Source organism: Balaenoptera borealis, assembly GCF_965194805.1.
Source record: "Balaenoptera borealis genome assembly, chromosome: 8".
NCBI classification, from domain to species: Eukaryota; Metazoa; Chordata; class Mammalia; order Artiodactyla; family Balaenopteridae; genus Balaenoptera; species Balaenoptera borealis.
The window spans coordinates 91,976,418-91,997,692 of record NC_138865.1 but is presented as its reverse complement, the minus strand read 5'-3'; the positions used below and the strand labels follow the sequence as shown (position 1 = coordinate 91,997,692).

The 21,275-nt window shown below is 38.4% G+C and overlaps 1 protein-coding gene across 1 annotated transcript in view; it reads left to right on the top strand.

The window, feature by feature from the left end:
• The window catches only part of LOC309632797 (bile acid-CoA:amino acid N-acyltransferase-like), a 42,912-nt gene extending 26,128 nt beyond the window's left edge, over positions 1-16,784 (top strand). Inside the window, 5 exon segments of the mRNA XM_082400634.1 lie at positions 1,716-1,852; positions 1,856-1,918; positions 14,814-15,041; positions 15,089-15,148; positions 15,150-16,784. Coding sequence (XP_082256760.1) covers positions 1,716-1,852; positions 1,856-1,918; positions 14,814-15,041; positions 15,089-15,148; positions 15,150-15,506 — 845 coding nt within the window. The 3' untranslated portion in view covers positions 15,507-16,784.
• Positions 16,785-21,275: the final 4,491 nt, after the last annotated feature.

Here is a 21,275-nt window from a genome sequence, read left to right as displayed (position 1 = left end):
CTCAGTAGGTCCAGGTTTCAGGTGTGTCTGAGGTTGCCTTATTCAGACATGTGCTTTGATTTGGGACACAGCCGTCACATCATCAGGATGTATTCCCCCTCTCTCTCTGCCTTTTTTTTTTTTTTTTTTTTTTTAATAGTCACCTTCTAGAACTGAGATGGGTTAAGGAAACCTGAAGTGTTAGAGGTGGTTTCTGACAACATGGAGTGTTAGATGGCGTAAAAGGAAAAAAAAGCTTCCCTTTGCAAATTCACCATGACCCATGCACCTTTTTGGGTAAATTTGAAAAATTTTTACCCCCAGTATTTAGCATATAGACCGCTTTATTGTGTGTAGGAATCAGGAAGTAAGTGGCACAAACCGCCTTGATGCTAATATTCAGTTAAGAATCTGAATATTCGGCTCGGTGCTTTGTGACCACCTCGAGGGGTGGGATAGGGAGGATGGGAGGGAGGCTCAAGAGGGAGGGGATATGGGGACATGTGTATGCATATGGCTGATTCGCTTTGTTGTGCAACAGAAACTAACATAGTATTGTGAAGTAATTATACTCCAATAAAGATCTATTAAAAAAGAAAAAGAATCTGAATATTAGTTCAGGCCTTTCACCTTGGGATGATGTGCTGGTTTAGGGTGTGCTATTTGCGAACCTCTTAGATATTGTGTGTGCTGGGTCTCCTGATTTGGGTGCTTATTCTGTTGGGGTACAGAAAAGGGTTGTGTTGTGTGGAGCCAAAAATGGTTGAGTCAGGTCTCAAAGAAGTTCTCAACAACAACATTTTTCCAGAATAAGAGGCTCAGTACTCTTAAGTACTGTCAATCAGAATATGAAAAAACTTCCCTATTCATGTATTCAAGTGGTATTTTTAAACCAAGATGTATTCAGTATCACTTTATTTCTCCTTTTCTCAAGGTGAGAAAATATAGCAATATTTTGTTTTGACAATTCCCAATACTCCTTTAAATCAAGTCACTCCTTTCAAATATGGATAGGATCAGGCTTTCTTAGCTAAAATCACTTATACAATAATAGTATATCCCCAATGAGGGTATGATAAATTACTTTCAGTATGTGAGCTCTGCTTTATTTTGGAAGCAAGCTGCCTACATAGTGAGTAGAATGATACCCTGACCATCCCTATTTTGGTGTAAAATTTCATCACTGTAGAGTCAGATGAGTGTAACAGAGCAGTGTTAATTCAGGATTTTAGCTAACATAATCATTTCAAAACTTTTTTTTTTTTTAAGCCATATACTTCTTTGAGAACCCAATTAAATCTGTGGGTGCTCTCATCAGTAAAATGCACATATAAATGTATAGCGTTGCATGTAATTTCAGGACCTTCGCTGATTTCCTGAAGCCTATTTGTGTAGGTTAAGAAGCTCTTGCCTAATTTCTTTGGCTTTCTTTGCTCCAGCACTATAGATATGACTCATTAAGAGTCCTGAATTCTCTTTGGCTGTAGAGATTAAACATGTCAATGAACATGGTGTCCAGTGAAACTTCTGAATGTTATGCTCCATTATATACTCAATCAGCTTTAATTCTGCCCCAGAAACAAGGCTGAAAATGTGGAAATTCTATTGAAATTTTATACATTAATTCTAAAATTTGTGATGCATTTCTTTGTGTTGTCGTATTTGTCTTCTCTTCTTCTCACCTTCCCTTCATACTCAATTCTGTGGTGTTTTTTTGGTTTGTTTTTTGTTTTCAGGAGAGGGTCGTTTCTCAGTGGTAATTGATTTGTTTGGTGGTATTGGTGGACTGACTGAAATCCGAACCAGTCTCCTGGCCAGTCATGGCTTTGCTGTCTTGGCCTTGGCTTACTGTGACTATGAAGACCTCCCTTTCTGACTAGAGAAAGTAGATTTGGAATATTTTGAGGAAGATGCCAACTTTCTCCTGAGACATCCTAAGGTAAATTTGACCTTTTCAGTCAGTTTCAATCCCTATTTTTCAATAAGCATGATATTCTGTGACTTCTTTTAACTTCCAAGTATGATTCTCCCTCAGTGAACTTGAAATTCTATTACATATTTATATTATTCACATGATTTATTTTGTATCCCGTGTCTTCTGCTCAGAAAGATGAAATGCATAGTTAGCCTGTGTCTGTCATGGAATCAAATGCATTGACTTTGGGTTCAGAAAGAAATGGGTTTCATTTCTGGCTCCATCCCATCTGGTTGTGGGAATCTGGGCAAGTTACTAAGAACCCCTAATCCTCAGTTTCTTCATCTATTAAATAATATTGTAGTGACACTACTTCATAAGGTTATTGTGAGAATTAAAAGGAATACTAGAAACCAAGTGCTTATTAGAGTAACAGGCAACACTAAATACTCAATAACTCTGATCAATTATTATTATTATCACCTTCTCTGATAATTACTAAATCACCATACTTAACCAGGTAGATAATCTGTATTTCTTTGAAGAGTGGGTCTGAATTTTTAGTTACTTGACAGGTCTTAAACATAATGCTATAGTACTTTCTAATCCACATATCTTCTTTAAATTTTAAAATGTGCTTTGCTGCTGTAAGAGGGTTGATGCATGTTAGCCCTTATTTATTGCTAATTTTTTTTTCTTAATAAGAAGCAGTCTAAGTAATTAAGACTCTGTACTGCATCCTTTCTCATATAAGGATCACCAAAGTACTGTGAGAATTGCAATTGTAAGATGAGCAACAATTGCTGACAATCTACTGATGCACTGAATTTTTAAATAGCTATTTTTGATGCATATAATGGAATTGTCCTTGAACTATCAAATAGGCATTGTTATCATTGTGCTAGCCCTCTGCTTGGCTTAGATGAGAAATTAAAATGTTATGTGATTCTGCTTTTCACTCTTTTAGCCTGGGTCGCCTTGTAGGTGCTGCGTGACTTTTCTATCATTCTTTCTACCAATATCACACAGATAGCAATTGAAAATTTGGTGGCAGACGTTGTAATAAGAGTTAGTGTTCTGCCAAAGGCCAGAAGTAAATTAGATAAAGCCTGCATATATCTGAGTCACCTTCATCCATGTTATACTGGCTTTTACTTTATCTTCCATGGCCAAATCCATTCTGAGTTCTCATCTCTCCTTGCCATAACTGTGACTATATCTTTTAACTTGATATAGAATTTCAGAGCTTGAAAGTTTCTTTTAACCCAAAGGGCAGGGAGGAGGGTGGTTCAAGCCACTTCTCTTAATATGCAGGATGAAAAATGGAGTGTATATATGACTCAATTTGTTTCATTTTTTTCCCCCTTTACCATAAGAATTTCTCACATTTATGTCAGCTAGATACAAGTGGTACATTCATTCATATTTTTCTAAATAGTAAGAAAAAACCCCCAAACATTACTTAATAAAATGTCTTTTTTTTCCTAAGAAAATCTAGGGAATCAGTAAGGCTTTAGAAGAGATGTGACTCTCTGAAACTATCCTTGCATGGGGCCAGTGCTCAAGGAGAATGAAGGCTTTATTTTGTATAAAAAACAACAACAACAAAAAAAAAAACTTTAACTCCTTCTTTTCCTTTGCTCTCCTATACCAAATTGGTAACTAGGAGCTGTATATTCTGCACTCATAACTAATTCATTGTCTTGTTTCCTTTTTATCCCTGCTGGTGCTGCTTAGCTCAGGGCACCATTATTTCTTGCCTGTACCATTGCAATAAGCTTGGCTTTTCTGCCTCCAGTTTTGCAAGTCAGAGTCATAAGACTGGTTTTTCTAGAGCACAGTTATTTTACTCTCTTGCTTAACCATCTCCCAATTTACTAGGCTTCCTAGTCAGGCTTCCTAGCATGTTAGATAAAATTTTCCATAATCTGACTTCTGCATACTTCTGCCTTATCTTATGCCTCTCCTTAAAATCTGTCCTGTTTCCCCACTGTAGTTAGGAAAAGAGTAAAGGCTGCTTATTAGCATGTTCTTCAAAGCCATTCCCTGTCAAGCTGCTGTTTTCTTTTCCAGCCTTATTTTGCTACTTCCCGTCTGATACTCTAAACTCAAGAAATGAAGAGCTACTATGGTTACCTGAATGCACTGCTCCCGAGTTTTAGCACGTGTTCCTCCCATGGTGAATCCATTAGGAATGTTCTGGCTATGTTTCCAGAAAAGTCACTGAGTGTGGCTTAAACAACATCAACATAAGGCATTTTATTCTCTCATGTAACAGATCTGGAGATAGGTGGTTCCAGCTTTAGTTTGGAAACTCAGTGGAGTTTCTTACTGAGGAGACTGGATTCACATTTCTGTAATTTCCTGGCCTTCTCCTCAAGGTCACAAGATGGCCGTGGCAGTTTCAGACATTAAGTCAACATGCCAGCATTATCAGCAATGTTAAATCCATAGTATTCAGTCAGTAGAACCTGACATATTCTTGAAGGAGCATTTTCCTTGGACATTAGTTACATATTCCAAAACTCTAGAACTGGGCGCGTGGGTGGGATTAGTACGTGCTTTGTTCCCACTGGCCATTGAAGTTCTTTGGTTGTTTGAGATTGTAGGGTTTTGCTAAATGATGGATAGAATCAACATCTCATTTCTATTATTTTCGGGACTATTGACCTAAAATAAATAGACCTCCAGATATTTCTCTAGCAAAGATGGGTTTATTTGAGATCAGCAGAGAACTGGAATTTGGTGTCTCAACCATGGAGAGCCACGTGCAAGTCCCAACACAGCAAGGGAAAGAGAGCACTTTTATGGAGGGGAAAAGGAAGTGGGCGGGGGAAGAGCTATAGTAAACAAAGACTCTATGGCTTTTCATTGGCTGAATCCTTGCCAGGAAAGAAGAGGAGTATTTCTTCTTCTAGTTGGACTTTGTTGCAGGGTATGAGAGCTCCCCCTTCTAGTCTCCCAACTCTATTTAATTGAGATTTCTAGTTTATTAATTTTTTACATTTCCCCCTTTAGATCAAGATCTTTCTCTGAAAACATCACTGATCAAGAGTCAGGTTTTCCTGTTTCAGCAGCTTTTTGTCCCTCAATGCCAGGAAGGACCTTTTCTGGGTGTAGTGTCTCACACTGGAGGGCAAGTGCATAGATTGGAAACCAGTTGAGGTACCATGCAAGTAACAGGGAGGGACAACTATCAGGCACTTTTAATCTAAAATCCATATGTTATCAAGATCATCTAAAGCATTATGTCATCATCAAAAGTTGGCAAACTTCCAATAGACCTGGTCTGAATATCTTGGGAAAGTTGTCTCATCAGATGTCATCTGCTTCAATTCTGGGAAATCTTTACTTTCAGGTCACTGGATGATGTGCAGGTCTAGTCAGGGTTTGATGCTTTCTTTAGATGTGTCACATGAATCCAAGAGTCTATTCCTTGGAGTTTGGTGCACAAGGGCCTTTCCTGTGAGGCTGAAGAGAGCTTTTATGGAAGTGTCTTTTCCAGTAGATGAAATCTCCAGGTTGCAGAATGTGAATCATAAGGTCCTTGTCTCCCAAGAGTACACTGTGAAAAGATTGTTCTACCAAAACATAGTTATTTTTAATAGAAGCAATTAGGCCTTTGCAATATTGGAGTATCTCTTCTTTTATCAGTTGTGGGTCAAAAGAAGCAGGAGCCAAAACATTGGGTGTCATTTGACTGTCACAAAGGGTGAGAGTTTATGGGTTCCAAAAAGTATGGATCTGAGATTTAGAAGAACGAATGGCAATGTTTTTGGTCAAAGTACTTAGAGGGCCTGTACCAATTTTGCTAACTGAGTCTTAATAATGCCACTGGTGTGTTCGACTAAGCCAAAGGTTTGAGAGCGGAAAGTACAGTGAAATGTGTAAAACCAGCCAAACAGCACAGACTTATCAAAGCACCTGGTCAGTAAAAGGGTTCCTTGATCACTATGAAATTGAAGAGGAGTTCCCCAGGTACAGATAATCTTTTCCAAAAGGAATTTAGCCACAGAAAAGGCAGTAGCCTGTCTGTAAGGGAAGGCAACAGTCCATTGTGAAAACATACAGACCATGACTAAAACATATTTATATCCGTGAGGTGGAGAAAGTTGTATGAAACCCATTTGTCAGACCTCGAATGGTCTATTAGGCAGTTAAAAATGTCTGGGAGCAGTATGAACAGGCTTCCCTGGGTTGTATTTTGGACAAGTGGGACAAGTGAGGTATGCACTTTTCATGGGTTAGTTAGTGTTTCCCCACCACTACTGATTCATGAATGCTGTCATTTTGTCAATAGATCAATAGTTTAATGCATATGCAGTGGGGAGGAGTGGGAATTTTAGAGTCTCTGGTAGGACTGGGTTGTTATTTGGTCTAAACAAGAGCTTTCTCTTTTTATCAAACCAACAATTGTTGAATTTCCAATCTTGTTTTTCCTTTTCTGAGGCCAATTTTTGGACTTCTCTAGCGAGTTTTCTTAAGTTACCACTTGGGGAAAAACTCTTTGGACCATGACAAAGGTTTGGCTGCTGCTGGTCCCTTTAAGACCAGCCTTTTTTTGCAGAAATGTCAGCAAGGTTATTTCCTTAGCTTGCAGAGAGTCAGGGTTAGAATGTTCCCAAAGTATTAATAATAGCTAAGGCAGCAGGTAAAAATTTCTGAACATAGGGGCCATTTAAAATTTTATTTCTGCTGGGAGTAAGGAAGCCATGTTGCTTCTACAACATTCCAAAATCATGAGCTACTCTGAAAGCATATCTGCTATCAGTATAAATATTACCAGTTTTGTCCTTGTCTAAAGTACAAGCCCATGTAAGAGTGTATAATTCAGCCTGTTTGGCCAAAGTAGCCATAGGTAAAGATGCTGCCTCAACAACATCAAAGGAGTTGAAGTAGCTTACCCAGCACAATATTTGCCACTAGCAGCTTTTAAATAAGAACCACCAGTGAACCATGAGAGGTCAGCATTACTCAGAGGATTTTCCTGTAGATCATCATGAGCAGTCAGGAGGTGATCTCTCAACGTTAAGCTGTCAAAAGGGACTTCGTCAGTGATGTAGAGAAGAGTAGCAGGGTTAAGCTTAATACAATATAGAAGAGTTATGTGAGGGGCAGTTAACAAAAGGACTTCATGGGGGTGAAGTGGCTGACTGAGAAATGTTGAGAGTGATGAGAATTCAGGAAAGCTTCTAATGCATGAAGTACAAAAATGGTTAAAGTGGATCCCACAACGATTTTCTCAATGGTTTTAACTGAAAGAGCAGGGGCCTCATGACTCTAAGGCAAGGCAGGTATCCCCATATTACAGGGTCCAGTTGCTGACTATAATACCCTATGGGTCAATGGTGGTCCCTGTGTTATGGGATGAGTACCCCAAGGGTATTTCCTTCTTTTTCATATACAAAAAGGAAAAAGGGAATCTGATAATTGGGATGCCCCAGGGCAGGTGGGTTCTTCAAACTCTCCTTTAAGGCCTTAAAAGCTACGTCATCTGATTTTTCCCATTAAATTGGGCTGGGGTTGTTATTCTTGAATAAAACATACAGAGGTTTGGCCATAAGAGAGAAATTTGGGATCTCATTTCAGCATAACCAACTAACCCAAGAAATAGTCACAGATAATGTTTAGTTTGGGGTTTTGGGAAACTTAGGACACTATAAAGTCTATCTGGATATAGGTGTAGTTCTTGTTCTGATATCAGATGCCCTAAATATCAAACCTGGGTTTGGACAAACTACAGTTTTTCTTTGGTAATTTTATGTCCCTTTGAGGCTAAAAGCTTTAGCAAGTGGATGCTGTCTTCCTATGAGGAGGCTTGAGAAGGAGAGCAAAGAAGCAAATCATCCACATATTGCAACAAAATAGAACCTCTAAGGTAATTTATATCATCCAGATCAGCCTTCAGGATTTGAGAAATAAGGACTCAGTTAAACCTGAGGCATTAGTGTCCAAGTGAATTGTTTTTCTTCCCAAGTGAAGGCAAAAGTTATTGGCTGGCTTCGTCAACTGGAATACTAGAGAATGCACTGCATAAATCAATTACAGTAAAGAATTCACTTTCAGTGAGAATGGATGTTAGTAACATATGAGGGTTAGGAACAACAGGGGGTCGAGGGATAACAGTGTTGTTTATTACTTGGAGGTCCTGGATGAACCTCCATCCTGGGTCCTTAGGTTTTCTCACAGGTTAAATAGAAGTATTAGAAAGACTAGTACAAGGGATAATGATGTCTTGAGACCTGTAATCTTCTATTATGGGCTTCATGCCTTGAAGGGCTTCTTTACTTATAGGGTATTGATTAATTCCGGGAAGAGATTTTGAGGGACTTATCTGAATCGTGATGGGAGGCATGCTGTAAATTTTGCCAGTGTCAGGTGGAGATTTTGTCCGTAGGAGGGTGGTAGCTGATTCAATAGGGACAAATAATCAGAGTTTTCAGAATCAGCTCTAGGACTGTCAGAGCTGAAGCAATTAAAGATGTCAAAGGGTGATTTAATTTACATGATTGGTTACTTTGATGACTATTGTCAAATCTAGAATTATTTCCCCCCTTTGGGATAAAGAAACTCTGCCATGGATACTTCTTTAAGAAGTCTTGACCTAATAAATGGATAAGGGCAGAGGAACTAAGGAGAAAAGGGTGTGTATCTCTCAAAGGGCCTAAACAAAAGGGAATAGGTTCAGAGATAGGAAGCTCTTGGGGTTCATTAGAGATCCCACTGTTTGAACTGTTTTAGTACTCCAAGGCAGGGACTGCTTTATAGTAGTGGTGTTGAGTACCAAGATTGTGGTTCCATTGTCAGTTAGGACTGAAAGAGATTCATCCCCAATCTGGAGAAATGTTTCTCCAATTCTATTAAGTGGGAAGATTAGGAAGAGCCCCTGTAGTCCCCCTGAGCCCCATTGTTGAGAATTCAGAGGACATTGGAAAGACTGATTAGCGGGCGGAAGGTGCCTAAAATGCTTAAATTTGTAACAATCTTTTTTCTGACATCCTGGCTCTTTGTGACAATAGCTCTTTGTGGCAAACTGGGAGGGTTTTGGTTTCATTTAGGGACCTTCATTTGCTGGAGTTGAAGATTAAGAATTTCAGTGATTTTTCATTGAGGTGACTCATTTAGAGTGAGAGACAGCTGGTTGCCAGATTCACTAGACTCTGGAGTGGAAACTCTAGTTTCCCATCCCATCCTGGTTCTTTTTACTAGAAGGGAATGGTCCTGGTTCAGCCCATTAATAAGTATAAAGTTTAAAGCTATCTGAGTGGAATCAACCTCTAAAAGAAGATCAGAATTTTCTTTAAAAATAATCTGAAGTCGATTGTAATAGTCATGAGCAGATTCATCAAGTTTTCATGTAAAAGCCTGAATTTTGTTCCAATCAACAGGTTTTGAAAAAGTCACCTAGCAATTGCCCAAGCTTGATCATATGTAAGTTAGCAGGTTGGTCTCCGTGTTTTACTCTTAGGTGTTGATGGAAATAATCAATAAACAATCTGTAATAGGAATAGAAAAGAGTTTTATTTGCCAAACTGAGGACTGTAGCCCAGGAGACAGCCTCTCAGATAACTCTAAGAAACTGCTCAGTTGAAGCACGGTTTTTAGCATAGTCATATACCTTATCAGAGTAAAGAACATACATCAAACACGACAGGGGTATATTCCTTCAAGTTTCCAAAAGAGACAGGTTTAGTATATAGAGAGTGAGACAACAGGACCCTGCTGTCTGGGAAGTGAACCTTATCTTTGAGGGAGTGTTAATATGGACGTCATAAGAAGGGAGTTTTTTATCCTTATCTTCAAAACAGACATTCTTTACCTTAATGGTTAAAGCAGATGTGTTGTGTGTGTTTGACAGGCTGTTTTAGTTCACACAAAGTTCAAGCTGAACAATGTGTAAGCCAAGATGACTTCTCCATACCTCAATGTGTGAAAATTTTCTCCATCAGAGGGAACTTTCAGGATTTTCCCAATTAGGAGTTTTCATCTAATGCTGGGCCTGGCCTTCACTGACAAGCATATGAACTAGTAGATATATGTTAGAAAAACCAGGTTGATAAGTTTGAACGACTATATTAAATTACTTACCAAACCTGTGAGGATCTTTGGTTACTTTGGGAAAATCTTTGACTATGGCTCACAGTTCAGCTTTAGTTCAGGAAATATAAAAAATAAAGCCTTTGCATCCTCAGAAGGCTTAGTTTTAAAGGGACTGGCTCTGATAAGTTCAGAGAAAAAGGGTGTGGGGAGAGTTTCAGAGAATAAGGGAATTTGGTAAGAGAATTAGTATGAATAAATTGAAGGTATAGAGGAGGTGTAGGTGGCTTTGAAGGGAAGGAGGAAGATGGTGCCCGGGGCAGAGTCTGGGCATGAGGGAGTGAGGGAGGGAGACAAGATGGCATCAGAGGCAAAGGCTGAGATGAAGAAGCCAAAGAAGAGTTTGAGTCTTCAGGAGCCATTTTATCTTTTTTAATCATTCATTTGCCTCAGTTAATCTTAAAATCTTATTTTGCAGAGAGGCAATTTTAGACTCCTGATAATGTTAGGAAGTCACTATGGATGAAAAATTAATCAACAGTTGATCTTAAGGAGAAATAGAGAATTTTATTCAAGCCAAGCTGAGGATTTTAACCCAGGAGACAGTCTTGCAGAAAGGAAAAGGACTGTTCCTTTTGAGGACTGTTCCGCTTGTTTAGAAGTCAAAGGCACAGTTATATACATTCTCAAAACAATGGATCATACATCAAAATGGAACACTGATGTTTTATGTAAAGTTCACCAAAGATACATAGTCCAAAAACTGACACCATTTCCACTAAGATAGGAACAAGACAAGGTTGCCCACTCTCACCACTATTATTCAACATAGTTTTGGAAGTTTTAGCCACAGCAATCAGAGAAGAAAAAGAAATAAAAGGGATACAAATCGGAAAAGAAGTAAAGCTGTCACTGTTTGCAGATGACATGACATTATTCATAGAGAATCCTAAAGATGCTACGAGAAAACTACTAGAGCTAATCAATGAATTTGGTAAAGTAGCAGGATACAAAATTAATGCACAGAAATCTCTTGCATTCCTATACACTAATGATGAAAAATCTCAAAGAGAAATTAAGGAAACACTCCCATTTACCATTGCAACAAAAACAATAAAATACCTAGGAATAAACCTACCTAAGGAGACAAAAGACCTATATGCAGAAAACTATAAGACACTGATGAAAGAAATTAAAGATGATACAAACAGATGGAGAGATATACCATGTTCTTGGATTGGAAGAATCAACACTGTGACAATGACTCTACTACCCAAAGCAATCTACAGATTCAATGCAATCCCTATCAAACTACCACTGGAATTTTTCACAGAACTAGAACAAAAAATTTCACAATTTGTATGGAAACACAAAAGACCCCGAATAGCCGAAGCAATCTTGAGAAAGAAAAACGGAGCTGGAGGAATCAGGCTCCCTGACTTCACACTATACTACAAAGCTACAGTAATCAAGACAGTATGGTACTGGCACAAAAACAGAAATATAGATCAATGGAACAGGATAGATAGCCCAGAGATAAACCCACGCACCTATGGTCACCTTATCTTTGATAAAGGAGGCAAGAATATACAGTGGAGAAAAGACAGCCTCTTCAGTAAGTTGTGCTGGGAAAACTGGACAGGTACATGTAAAAATATGAAATTAGAACACTCCCTAACACCATACACAAAAATAAACTCAAAATGGATTAAAGACCTAAATGTAAGGCCATACACTATCAAACTCTTAGAGGAAAACATAGGTAGAACACTCTATGACATAAATCACAGCAAGATCCTTTTTGACCCACCTCCTAGAGAAATGGAAATAAAAACAAAAATAAGCAAATGGGACCTAATGAATCTAAAAAGCTTTTGCACAGCAAAGGAAACCATAAACGAGACGAAAAGACAACCCTCAGAATGGGAGAAAATATTTTCAAATGAAGCAACTGACAAAGGATTAATCTCCAAAATTTACAAGCAGCTCATGCAGCTGAATATCAAGAAAACAAACAACCCAATCCAAAAATGGGTAGAAGACCTAAATAGACATTTCTCCAAAGAGGATATACTGATTACCAACAAACACATGAAAGGATGCTCAACATCACTAATCATTAGAGAAATGCAAATCAAAACTACAATGAGGTATCACCTCACACCAGTAGAATGTCCATCATCAAAAAATCTACAAACAATAAATGCTGGAGAGGGTGTGGAGAAAAGGGAACCCTCTTGCACTGTTGGTGGGAATGTAAATTGATACAGCCACTATGGAGAAAAGTATGGAGGTTCCTTAAAAAACTAAAAATAGAACTACCATATGACCCAGCAATCCCACTACTGGGCATATACCCTGAGAAAACCATAATTCAAAAAGAGTCATGTACCACAATGTTCATTGCAGTGCTATTTACAATAGCCAGGACATGGAAGTAACCTAAGTGTCCCTCAACAGATGAATGGATAAAGATGTGGCACATATATACAATGGAATATTACTCAGCCATAAAAAGAAACAAAATTCAATTATTTGTAGTGAGGTGGATGGGCTTAGAGTCTGTCATACAGAGTGAAGTAAGTCAGAGAGAGAAAAACAAATACTGTATGCTAACACATATATATGGAATCTAAAAAAAAAAAAAAGTGGTTTTGAAGAACCTAGGGGTGGACAGAAATAAAAACTCAGACATAGAGAATGGACTTGAGGACATGGGGAGGGGGAAGGGTAAGCTGGGACGAAGTGAGAGAGTGGCATGGACTTATATATACTACCAAATGTAAAATAGATAGCTAGAGGGAAGCAGCTGCATCACACGGGAAGACCAGCTCTGTGCTTTGTGACCACCTAGAGGGGTGGGATAGGGAGGTTGGGAGGTAGACACAAGAGGGAGGAGATATGGGGATATATGTATATGTATAGCTGATTCACTTTGTTATAAAGCAGAAACTAACACACCATTGTAAAGCAATTATACTGCAATAAAGATGTTAAAAAAATTTAAAAAAAAAATGTTATCTTTCAAGGAGTTACATTGCTGGTGTATGAAGAAGGGAAAATGTTGATCTTTATGGTCAAGCAGGCATTCCTGCTTTGAGGCGATTTGGTTAATGTATAATGCAGATGCACATTGCACATAGGGAGGGCCCAATACAGACAGGGGCCATGTTATGCTTAAATTTTCTTGTCTGGACTCAAAACGTAAATTTTATTCCATCGCCTCAAAATACCAGTCAAAATAGGCATTCCATTCAGGTCTGAAGATTTTTGAGCTCTTGTAATCCAATTTGGTTTTAAGAAAATTAAGTTCAGGGATTTCAAAATTACCCATAATGGCTATTGATATTCTAAATTGCCTTTGGTCAGGTCAGTCCATTTAGTTAGAAATGTGCATGAGGAAGAACCAAGGTTTTTAAATATAAAATTGGCTAGAGTCTCAGTGCGGGGGAGGGGGGGTGCCCTCAAAATATTTATATAACTGGGATCCCTTTTCTCAGAGATTTTTCTCTAGAGTAAAAGAATAATTTTCCAACAGCTTAAACAATTTACAGCTCAATTTAAACAGCTTGCATTCACAGTGTCTGCAGGCCTAATACCAGCCAGTTCTAAGGGAACAGCTTCGTCCTGGAGGAGCCAGGCCAAAGGTTTCTCAGCTAGTTCCATGGAACAGCTCCTATTCCAAAGGAAGGGCTGATGGCTGAACTGACTCAGTTTCAGTGAAACAGCCCCTGTACCTGAAGGAACTCAGCTGACAGCTTCTCAGCCAATTTCAGTTGAAACTGTCTGATCTCAGAATCAGATTGAAGTGCCAAAAGAGTACTTGCATACAGAGCAAGGCTTTAACCAGAAAGAATGAAACTTTAAAATAGATCCCACACACAGCCTGAAGAGCTTCAAATGCAAAGAGGTGTCAACTGAAAAAAAAAAAGAAAGAAAGGAAAAGCACAACCTCAAATTTGAGAATTATGTTTTTGTGGCAGACAAACTAAGGACTTAAGCCCAGGAGCAGTCTCTCAGATAGCTCTGAGGGACTGCTCTGAAGAGGTAAGGGAGAAGCCAGGATATGTAGGAGTTTGGCAACAAAAACCTGGTACATCAAAAGATTACTATTAATTAAAGAAAACCAGACATCTCAAGTTAATGAATTTAGCGCTTTTCTTTGTACAGGAAGATGCAAGATTCTGGGCTCGCTGAAATCATTCCTTTGATATGCACCTCAGTTATCTAAAGCCAGCATCCTCTTTGTTTCCATCCCAAGTTCCCTCAGGGCTCTCCGTGGGGGGTTGAGGGTGGGCAGGTGTGGCTGTAAATGACTGATGGCTTGATGGCCACAACATCTTTTGCTTACTGATATGGCAGACAGCATTCTTATTCCACAGACCACAAGGGCTCGAATCCAGGAGAAAGATGTACCCTCAAACTCCAGGGTCAGCGAGAGAAGCAGTGAGCAATAAAAGGCTCAACCATGGATACTGCAACTCTTTGCTCACCAGCCCTAGAACCTTTGGGGGGTCTCCTCTGGTCCTTGTATGAGCCACCAAATGTTGCCCTAAAACAAATAGAATGCCAGATATTTCTCCGGCAAAGATGGAGTTATTCAGGATCAGCTGAGATTGCAATTTGGGGTCTGGAACCATGGTGAAGCATGTGCAAGTCCCTGCACAGCAAGGGAAGGAGAAGGATTTCCTGGAGGGGAAAAGGAAGATGGGAAGGGCAGTAAACAAAGAGCCCAAGGCTTTTCACTGGCTGAGTCGTTGCCTGGAAAGAAGAGCAGTCTTTCTACCTTTTGGGCTCTGCTATTGTTGCAGGGTGTGAGAGCTCCCCCTTCTGGTCTCCGGATTGTATTTAATTGGGGTTTTTGTTTATTAATTTTTTACAGGTCCTTAGCCTGGGTATTGGGGTAGTCTCCATGTCCAAAACAGCAGAGACTGGACTCTCCATGGCTATTCACCTAAAGCAAGTCACAGCCGCCGCGCTTATTAACGGGCCCAACTTTATTCTTGACATTCCACAGGTATATCGTGGTCAGATAAATCAGCCCTGGCTGTTCTCTCCTCATTCACTATCCATCAGTACCTTAGGATTAGTAGAGTTACAGCGCATTTTTTTTTTTTTTTTTTTTTTTTTTTTTTTTTTTATTATTTTTTTTTACAGCGCATTTTTGAGGATACTAGAGCTGAAGCCAGTGAGACTTTTTTTCTCCCCATTGAAAAGAAAGGCCCAGGGACATTTCCTCTTCATTGTGGGAGAAGAAGATATGAATGTCAACAGCAAAGTATACGCGGAGCAAGCCACAGAACAGCTGAGGAGACATGGGAAGAACAACTGGACCCTGCTGTCTTACCCAGGGGTAGGCCACCTGATAGAGCCCCCCTACTCCCCACTGTGCTGTGCCTCGAGGATCTCCAATCTCCGCCTCTTCATGCACTGGGGAGGAGAAGTGATCCCACATGTAGCTGCACAAGAACGTTCTTGGAAGGAGATCCAGAAGTTTCTCAGGAAACACCTTATTCCAGTTGTGACCAGTTGTCTCTTAGAAGAGCAAATATTCCTGGAAATACAGAAGCAATAGGATGCTTTACCAGCCCTCCACTTGATTTTCATGGAACAATGCTTTTGACCTCTTCTTGTAAGAAGGAAGTTATGGCAAGAGAAGGCAGGAAGACTGCGAATGGTATGCTTTGACTTTGGAAAGGGAAAAATGGCTTCCACTTAATCTAATATCATAAACTGAGGCGTTTTTATTTTTAGAAATATAAACTTAGAGCTCTGCCTGTTCTAAAATATTTCAGTTTACAATTACAGCAATTCTCTAGGGAAAAAAAATTACCAAAAATGAACCACAGAATCCCCTGGCTTGTAAAACAATCCTGAATAGAATCAGGTGCTGATGAGTTGATTTCTTCTTTTATTTTAAATTTATTTATTTTATTTTATTTATTTTTGGCTGCATTGGGTCTTCGTTGCTGTGCACAGGTTTTCTGTAGTTGCGGCAAGCAGGGGCTACTCTTTGTGGTGGTGCGTGGGCCTCTCACTGCGGTGGCTTCTCTCGCTGCCAGGCACAGTCTCTAGGCACAAGGGCTTCAGTAGTTGTGGCTCGTGAACTCTATAGCGCAGGCTCAGTAGTTCTGGCGCACAGGCTTAGTTGCTCTGCGGCATGTGGGATCTTCCAGGACCAGTGCTCCAACATGTGTCCCCTGCGTTGGCAGGCGGATGCTTTTTTTTTTTTTTTTATGGTTTTCTAGTCTTTTTTTGTGAGTGTGTGTGTTCACTTTTTTTTTTTAACATCTTTATTGGAGTATAATTGCTTTACAACGGTGTGTTAATTTCTGCTGTATAACAAAGTGAATCAGCTATACATATACATATATCCCCATATCTCCTCCCTCTTGCGTCTTCCTCCCACCCTCCCTATCCCCACCCCTCTAGGTGGTCACAAAGCACGGAGCTGGTCTTCCCGTGTGATGCAGCTGCTTCCCACTAGCTGTCTATTTTACATTTGGTAGTGTATATATGTCCGTGCCACTCTCTCACTTCGTCCCAGCTTACCGTTCCCCTTCCCCATGTCCTCAAGTCCATTCTCTATGTCTGCATCTTTATTTCTGTCCTGCCCCTAGGTTCTTCAGAACCTTTTTTTTTTTTTAGATTCCATATATATGTGTTAGCATACAGTATTTGTTTTTCTCTTTCTGACTTACTTCACTCTGTATGACAGACTCTAGGTCCATCCACCTCACTACAAATAACTCAATTTCTTTTCTTCTTATGGCTGAGTAATATTCCATTGTATATATGTGCCACATCTTCTTTATGCATTCATCTGTCGATGGACACTTAGGTTGCTTCCATGTCCTGGCTATTGTAAATAGAGCTATAATAAACATTGTGGTACATGACTGTTTTTTTTTTTAACATCTTTATTGGAGTATAATTGCTTTACAATGGTGTGTTAGTTTCTGCTTTATAACAAAGTGAATCAGTTATACATATACATATGTTCCCATATCTCTTCCCTCTTGCGTCTCCCTATCCCACCCCTCTAGGTGGTCACAAAGCACAGAGCTGATCTCCCTGTGCTATGCGGCTGCTTCCCACTAGCTATCTATTTTACATTTGGTAGTGTATATGTCCATGCCACTCTCTCACCCTGTCACATCTTACCCCTCCCCCTCCCCATATCCTCAAGTCCATTCTCTAGTAGGTCTGTGTCTTTATTCCCATCTTGCCACTAGGTTCTTCATGACCTTTTTTTTTTTTTTCCTTTAGATTCCATATATATGTGTTAGCATACTATATTTGTTTTTCTCTTTCTAACTTACTTCACTCTGTATGAGAGACTCTAAATCCATCGACCTCACTACAAATACCTCCATTTCATTTCTTTTTATGGCTGAGTAATATTCCATTGTATATATGTGCCACATCTTCTTTATCCATTCATCTGTCGATGGACACTTAGGTTGTTTCCATGTCCTGGCTATTGTAAATAGAGCTGCTATGAACATTTTGGTACATGACTCTTTTTGAATTATGGTTTTCTCAGGGTATATGCCCAGTAGTGGGATTGCTGGGTCGTATGGGTAGTTCTATTTTTAGTTTTTTAAGAAACCTCCATACTGTTCTCCATAGTGGCTGTATCAATTTACATTCCCACCAACAGTGCAAGAGGGTTCCCTTTTCTCCACACCCTCTCCAGCATTTATTGTTTGTAGATTTTTTGTTGGTGGCCATTCTGACTGGTGTGAGGTGATACCTTATTGTGGTTTTGATTTGCATTTCTCTAATGATTAGTGATGTTGAGCATCCTTTCATGTGTTTGTTGACAATCTGTATATCTTCTTTGGAGAAATGTCTATTTAGGTCTTCTACCCATTTTTGGATTGGACTGTTTGTTTTTTTGATATTGAGCTGCATGACCTGCTTGTATATTTTGGAGATTAATCCTTTGTCAATTGCTTTGTTTGCAAGTATTTTCTCCTATTCTGAGGGTTGTCTTTTTGTCTTGTTTATGGTTTCCTTTGCTGTGCAAAAGCTTTTAAGTTTCATTAGGTCCCATTTGTTTACTTTTGTTTTTATTTCCATTTCTCTAGGAGGTGGGTCAAAAAGGATCTTGCTGTGATTTATGTCAAAGAGTGTTCTGCCTATGTTTTCCTCTAAGAGTTTTATAGTGTCTGGCCTTACATTTAGTTCTTTAATCCATTTTGAGTTTATTTTTGTGTATGGTGTTAGGGAGTGTTCTAATTTCATTCTTTTCCATGTAGCTGTCCAGTTTTCCCAGCACCACTTATTGAAGAGGCTGTCTTTTCTCCATTGTATATTCTTGCCTCTGGCAGGCGGCTTCTTAACCACTGTGCCACCAGGGAAGCCCTGAGTTGATTTCTTAAAACTCAAATTAAGTATGCTTTTTAACACAACATTGTAAGTCAACTATACTTGAATAAAATAAATTTTTAAAAATATTCTTAGATTTCTCATAATTGAAAATATGCTCATGACTCATGGTTACTTCATTGTTTTTGGAAAACTAGACCTGGGTAAAAAAATATATTATTTTAAGACACTATGGAAGCAGGTATGGAGGTAACATTATTGAATCAGCCTACAATCAATAATTCAACGAAAGTTAGCAAAAGAAAATTGTTTTTTGTGTGTCTAAACATATACAGCATTTTGAGAGAGGAGCAATCTGAGATTCACAGAATTTCAATTTAGGATAGTAGTTACGATGGTGTGGATTGTGTGCCTCTAGATTGGGGGCCAGCAGACTCTTTCTTTTCTTTAAATTTATTTATTTATTTATTTGTTGTGGCTGTGTTGGGTCTTCGTTTCTGTGCGAGGGCTTTCTCTAGTTATGGCGAGTGGGGGCCACTCTTCATTGCGGTGCGCGGGCCTCTCACTATCGCGGCCTCTCTTGTTGCGGAGCACAGGCTCCAGATGCGCAGGCTCAGTAGTTGTGGCTCACGGGCCCAGTTGCTCTGCGGCATGTGGGATCTTCCCAGACCAGGGCTCGAACCCGTGTCCCCTGCATTGGCAGGCGGATTCTCAACCACTGCACCACCAGGGAAGCCCCCAGCAGACTCTTTCTAGTAAAATACTGGATAGTAAATATTTTTGGCTTTGTAGACCATAAGGTCTCTGTCATTATTATTCAGTTCTGCCATTGTAGCACAAAAGCAGCCTTAGATAGGATGTAATGAATGATTGTGTCTGTGTTCCACTTAAATTTTATTTATGAACACCTATGTTCATAAGTAATTTTCTATTTTTTTCCAAGTGTTTACAAATGTAAAAACCATTCTTAGTCCTGGGCAGCAGAAAAAAGGGTTGTAGGCTGGATTTGGTTTGCAGGGCATAGTTTGATGACCGTGGGTATGGAACAATGCAAATTACTTTGTCCGAGGTCAAATTTGAAGTATCTTCTCTTAAGGGCAAGTCACAGGCCAAATATTCCTGAGCTACTGAATTGCAATGGATTGAAGTAGAGGAGATTGATGGATAATCAAGGTGAAAATGAAGGAGTAGAAAGGTATTTTGAATCATTTTGTAAGTATGATGGGGAACCAATAAATAGAGTAATAGAAGCAACATGAGCACACTTCAGTTTTATCTGCCTAAACTCTTTTTATTTTATCTGCTTTCTGATACCCTCTCTGTTTAGAGTAAAATTATTCCATTCAGTATGTGTAGGGCTTTTAGCCTCCCTCCTCTCTCAGTCATAGAAGTTTTCACATTTCCCAAACCTGGCCAATCAGAATACCTCACTCCTTTAATTATAATAATCATGTAATTGCAATGGCTAATACCCCCTATGAGTTTTACTGTGTAATAGTTATATATGTTATATGCTATATATATTAGTTATATATGCAATATGCTATATAATAGTTATTGTAATGAGTATAATCAGTATAATTTTTCTTGTTTCCTGTTTTGGACTTTAGGAAGAATGTTGGTGTTTGACCTGCTGTATATCCTTGATTTATATTTTATGGATTTTTCTTTTAAACCAGGAAGGTTTGGGATTTTTTTAAGTGTTTTTTCAGCATTGCTAGAAAAGATTATATGGTTTTCTCTGTAGATCTATTAATATGATAAATTATTTTTCTAGTATTGAATCGTCTTTACATTTGTAAACTAAAACTCAGTTGGTCATGATGTATTGTTAATTAACAATAAATAAGATCAAACTTTTTTTTGTGGGGTTTTTTTGGTCAGGTATTATATCAATGTTGTACTTGTTTCATAAAAAGAATTTAAAAGTTTTCCTTCTTTCCTATAGTAGTTTAATTAGGACAGAAATTATCTCTTCTTTAAAAGCTAGTTGCTCTATCCTGAGTATTACATTGTTCCTGGCAATTCTTTTTAAAAGACAACCTGGAATTTTATTGATATTTAGTATATCTTTCTATATTATAGTGGATATTTTCAATCCAAATAAATTCTTTATATATATATATATATATATATATATATATATATATATATATATATATACTTTTTTGCATTTTATATATCAGAAAAATCAGAAACATTTAAGATTGAAATTAAACTATAGGATAAAGTCTAAAAAATAAAACAAAGTAAAAGAAAAAATCCCAGTTCTGGCATATTAATGTTGCTAGAGTTAAAACAAATGAATTCCACATTAATTTTATTTAATTTTTGAAATTATACAAACAAAACTTTATAGAACGTCCTGGCTTTTTTTTTTTTTTTTATTGTGGCAAATAGACAAAACATAAAATTGTCATTTTAACCATTTTTAGGTGAATATATGCTGAATTATACAGTGGTTTTAAGTACATTCATATTGTTGTGCTACCATCACCATTATCCATCTCCAGAAGTTTTTCCTAATTGAAACTCAAAGCCCATTAAACGATAAGTCCCCATTTCCCACTCCCCCAATCTCTGGTAACCATCTTTCTATTTTTTGTTTCTATGAATTTAACTACTCTTTATACATCATATAAGTGGAAACACACAATATGTGTCCTTTTGTGCCCAGCTTGTTTTACCTTCAAGATTCATTCATACTGTAGCCATGTGTCAGAATTTTCTTCCTTTTTAAGACTGAATAATATTCCACTGTATATATGTATAACAAAATTTTGTGTATCCATTCATCCATCAATGGACATTTGGGTTCATGTCACATTTTGGCTATTGTGAATAATGCTGCTATGAATGTTGGTGTATAAATATGTGAGTACCTCTTTTCAATTCTTTTGGGTATATAAGTGGAACTGCTAGATCATATTGTAATTCTACGTTTAATTTTTTGAGGAACGATAATACTGTTTTCCACTGTGACTACATCATTTTATGCTCCCACTATCAA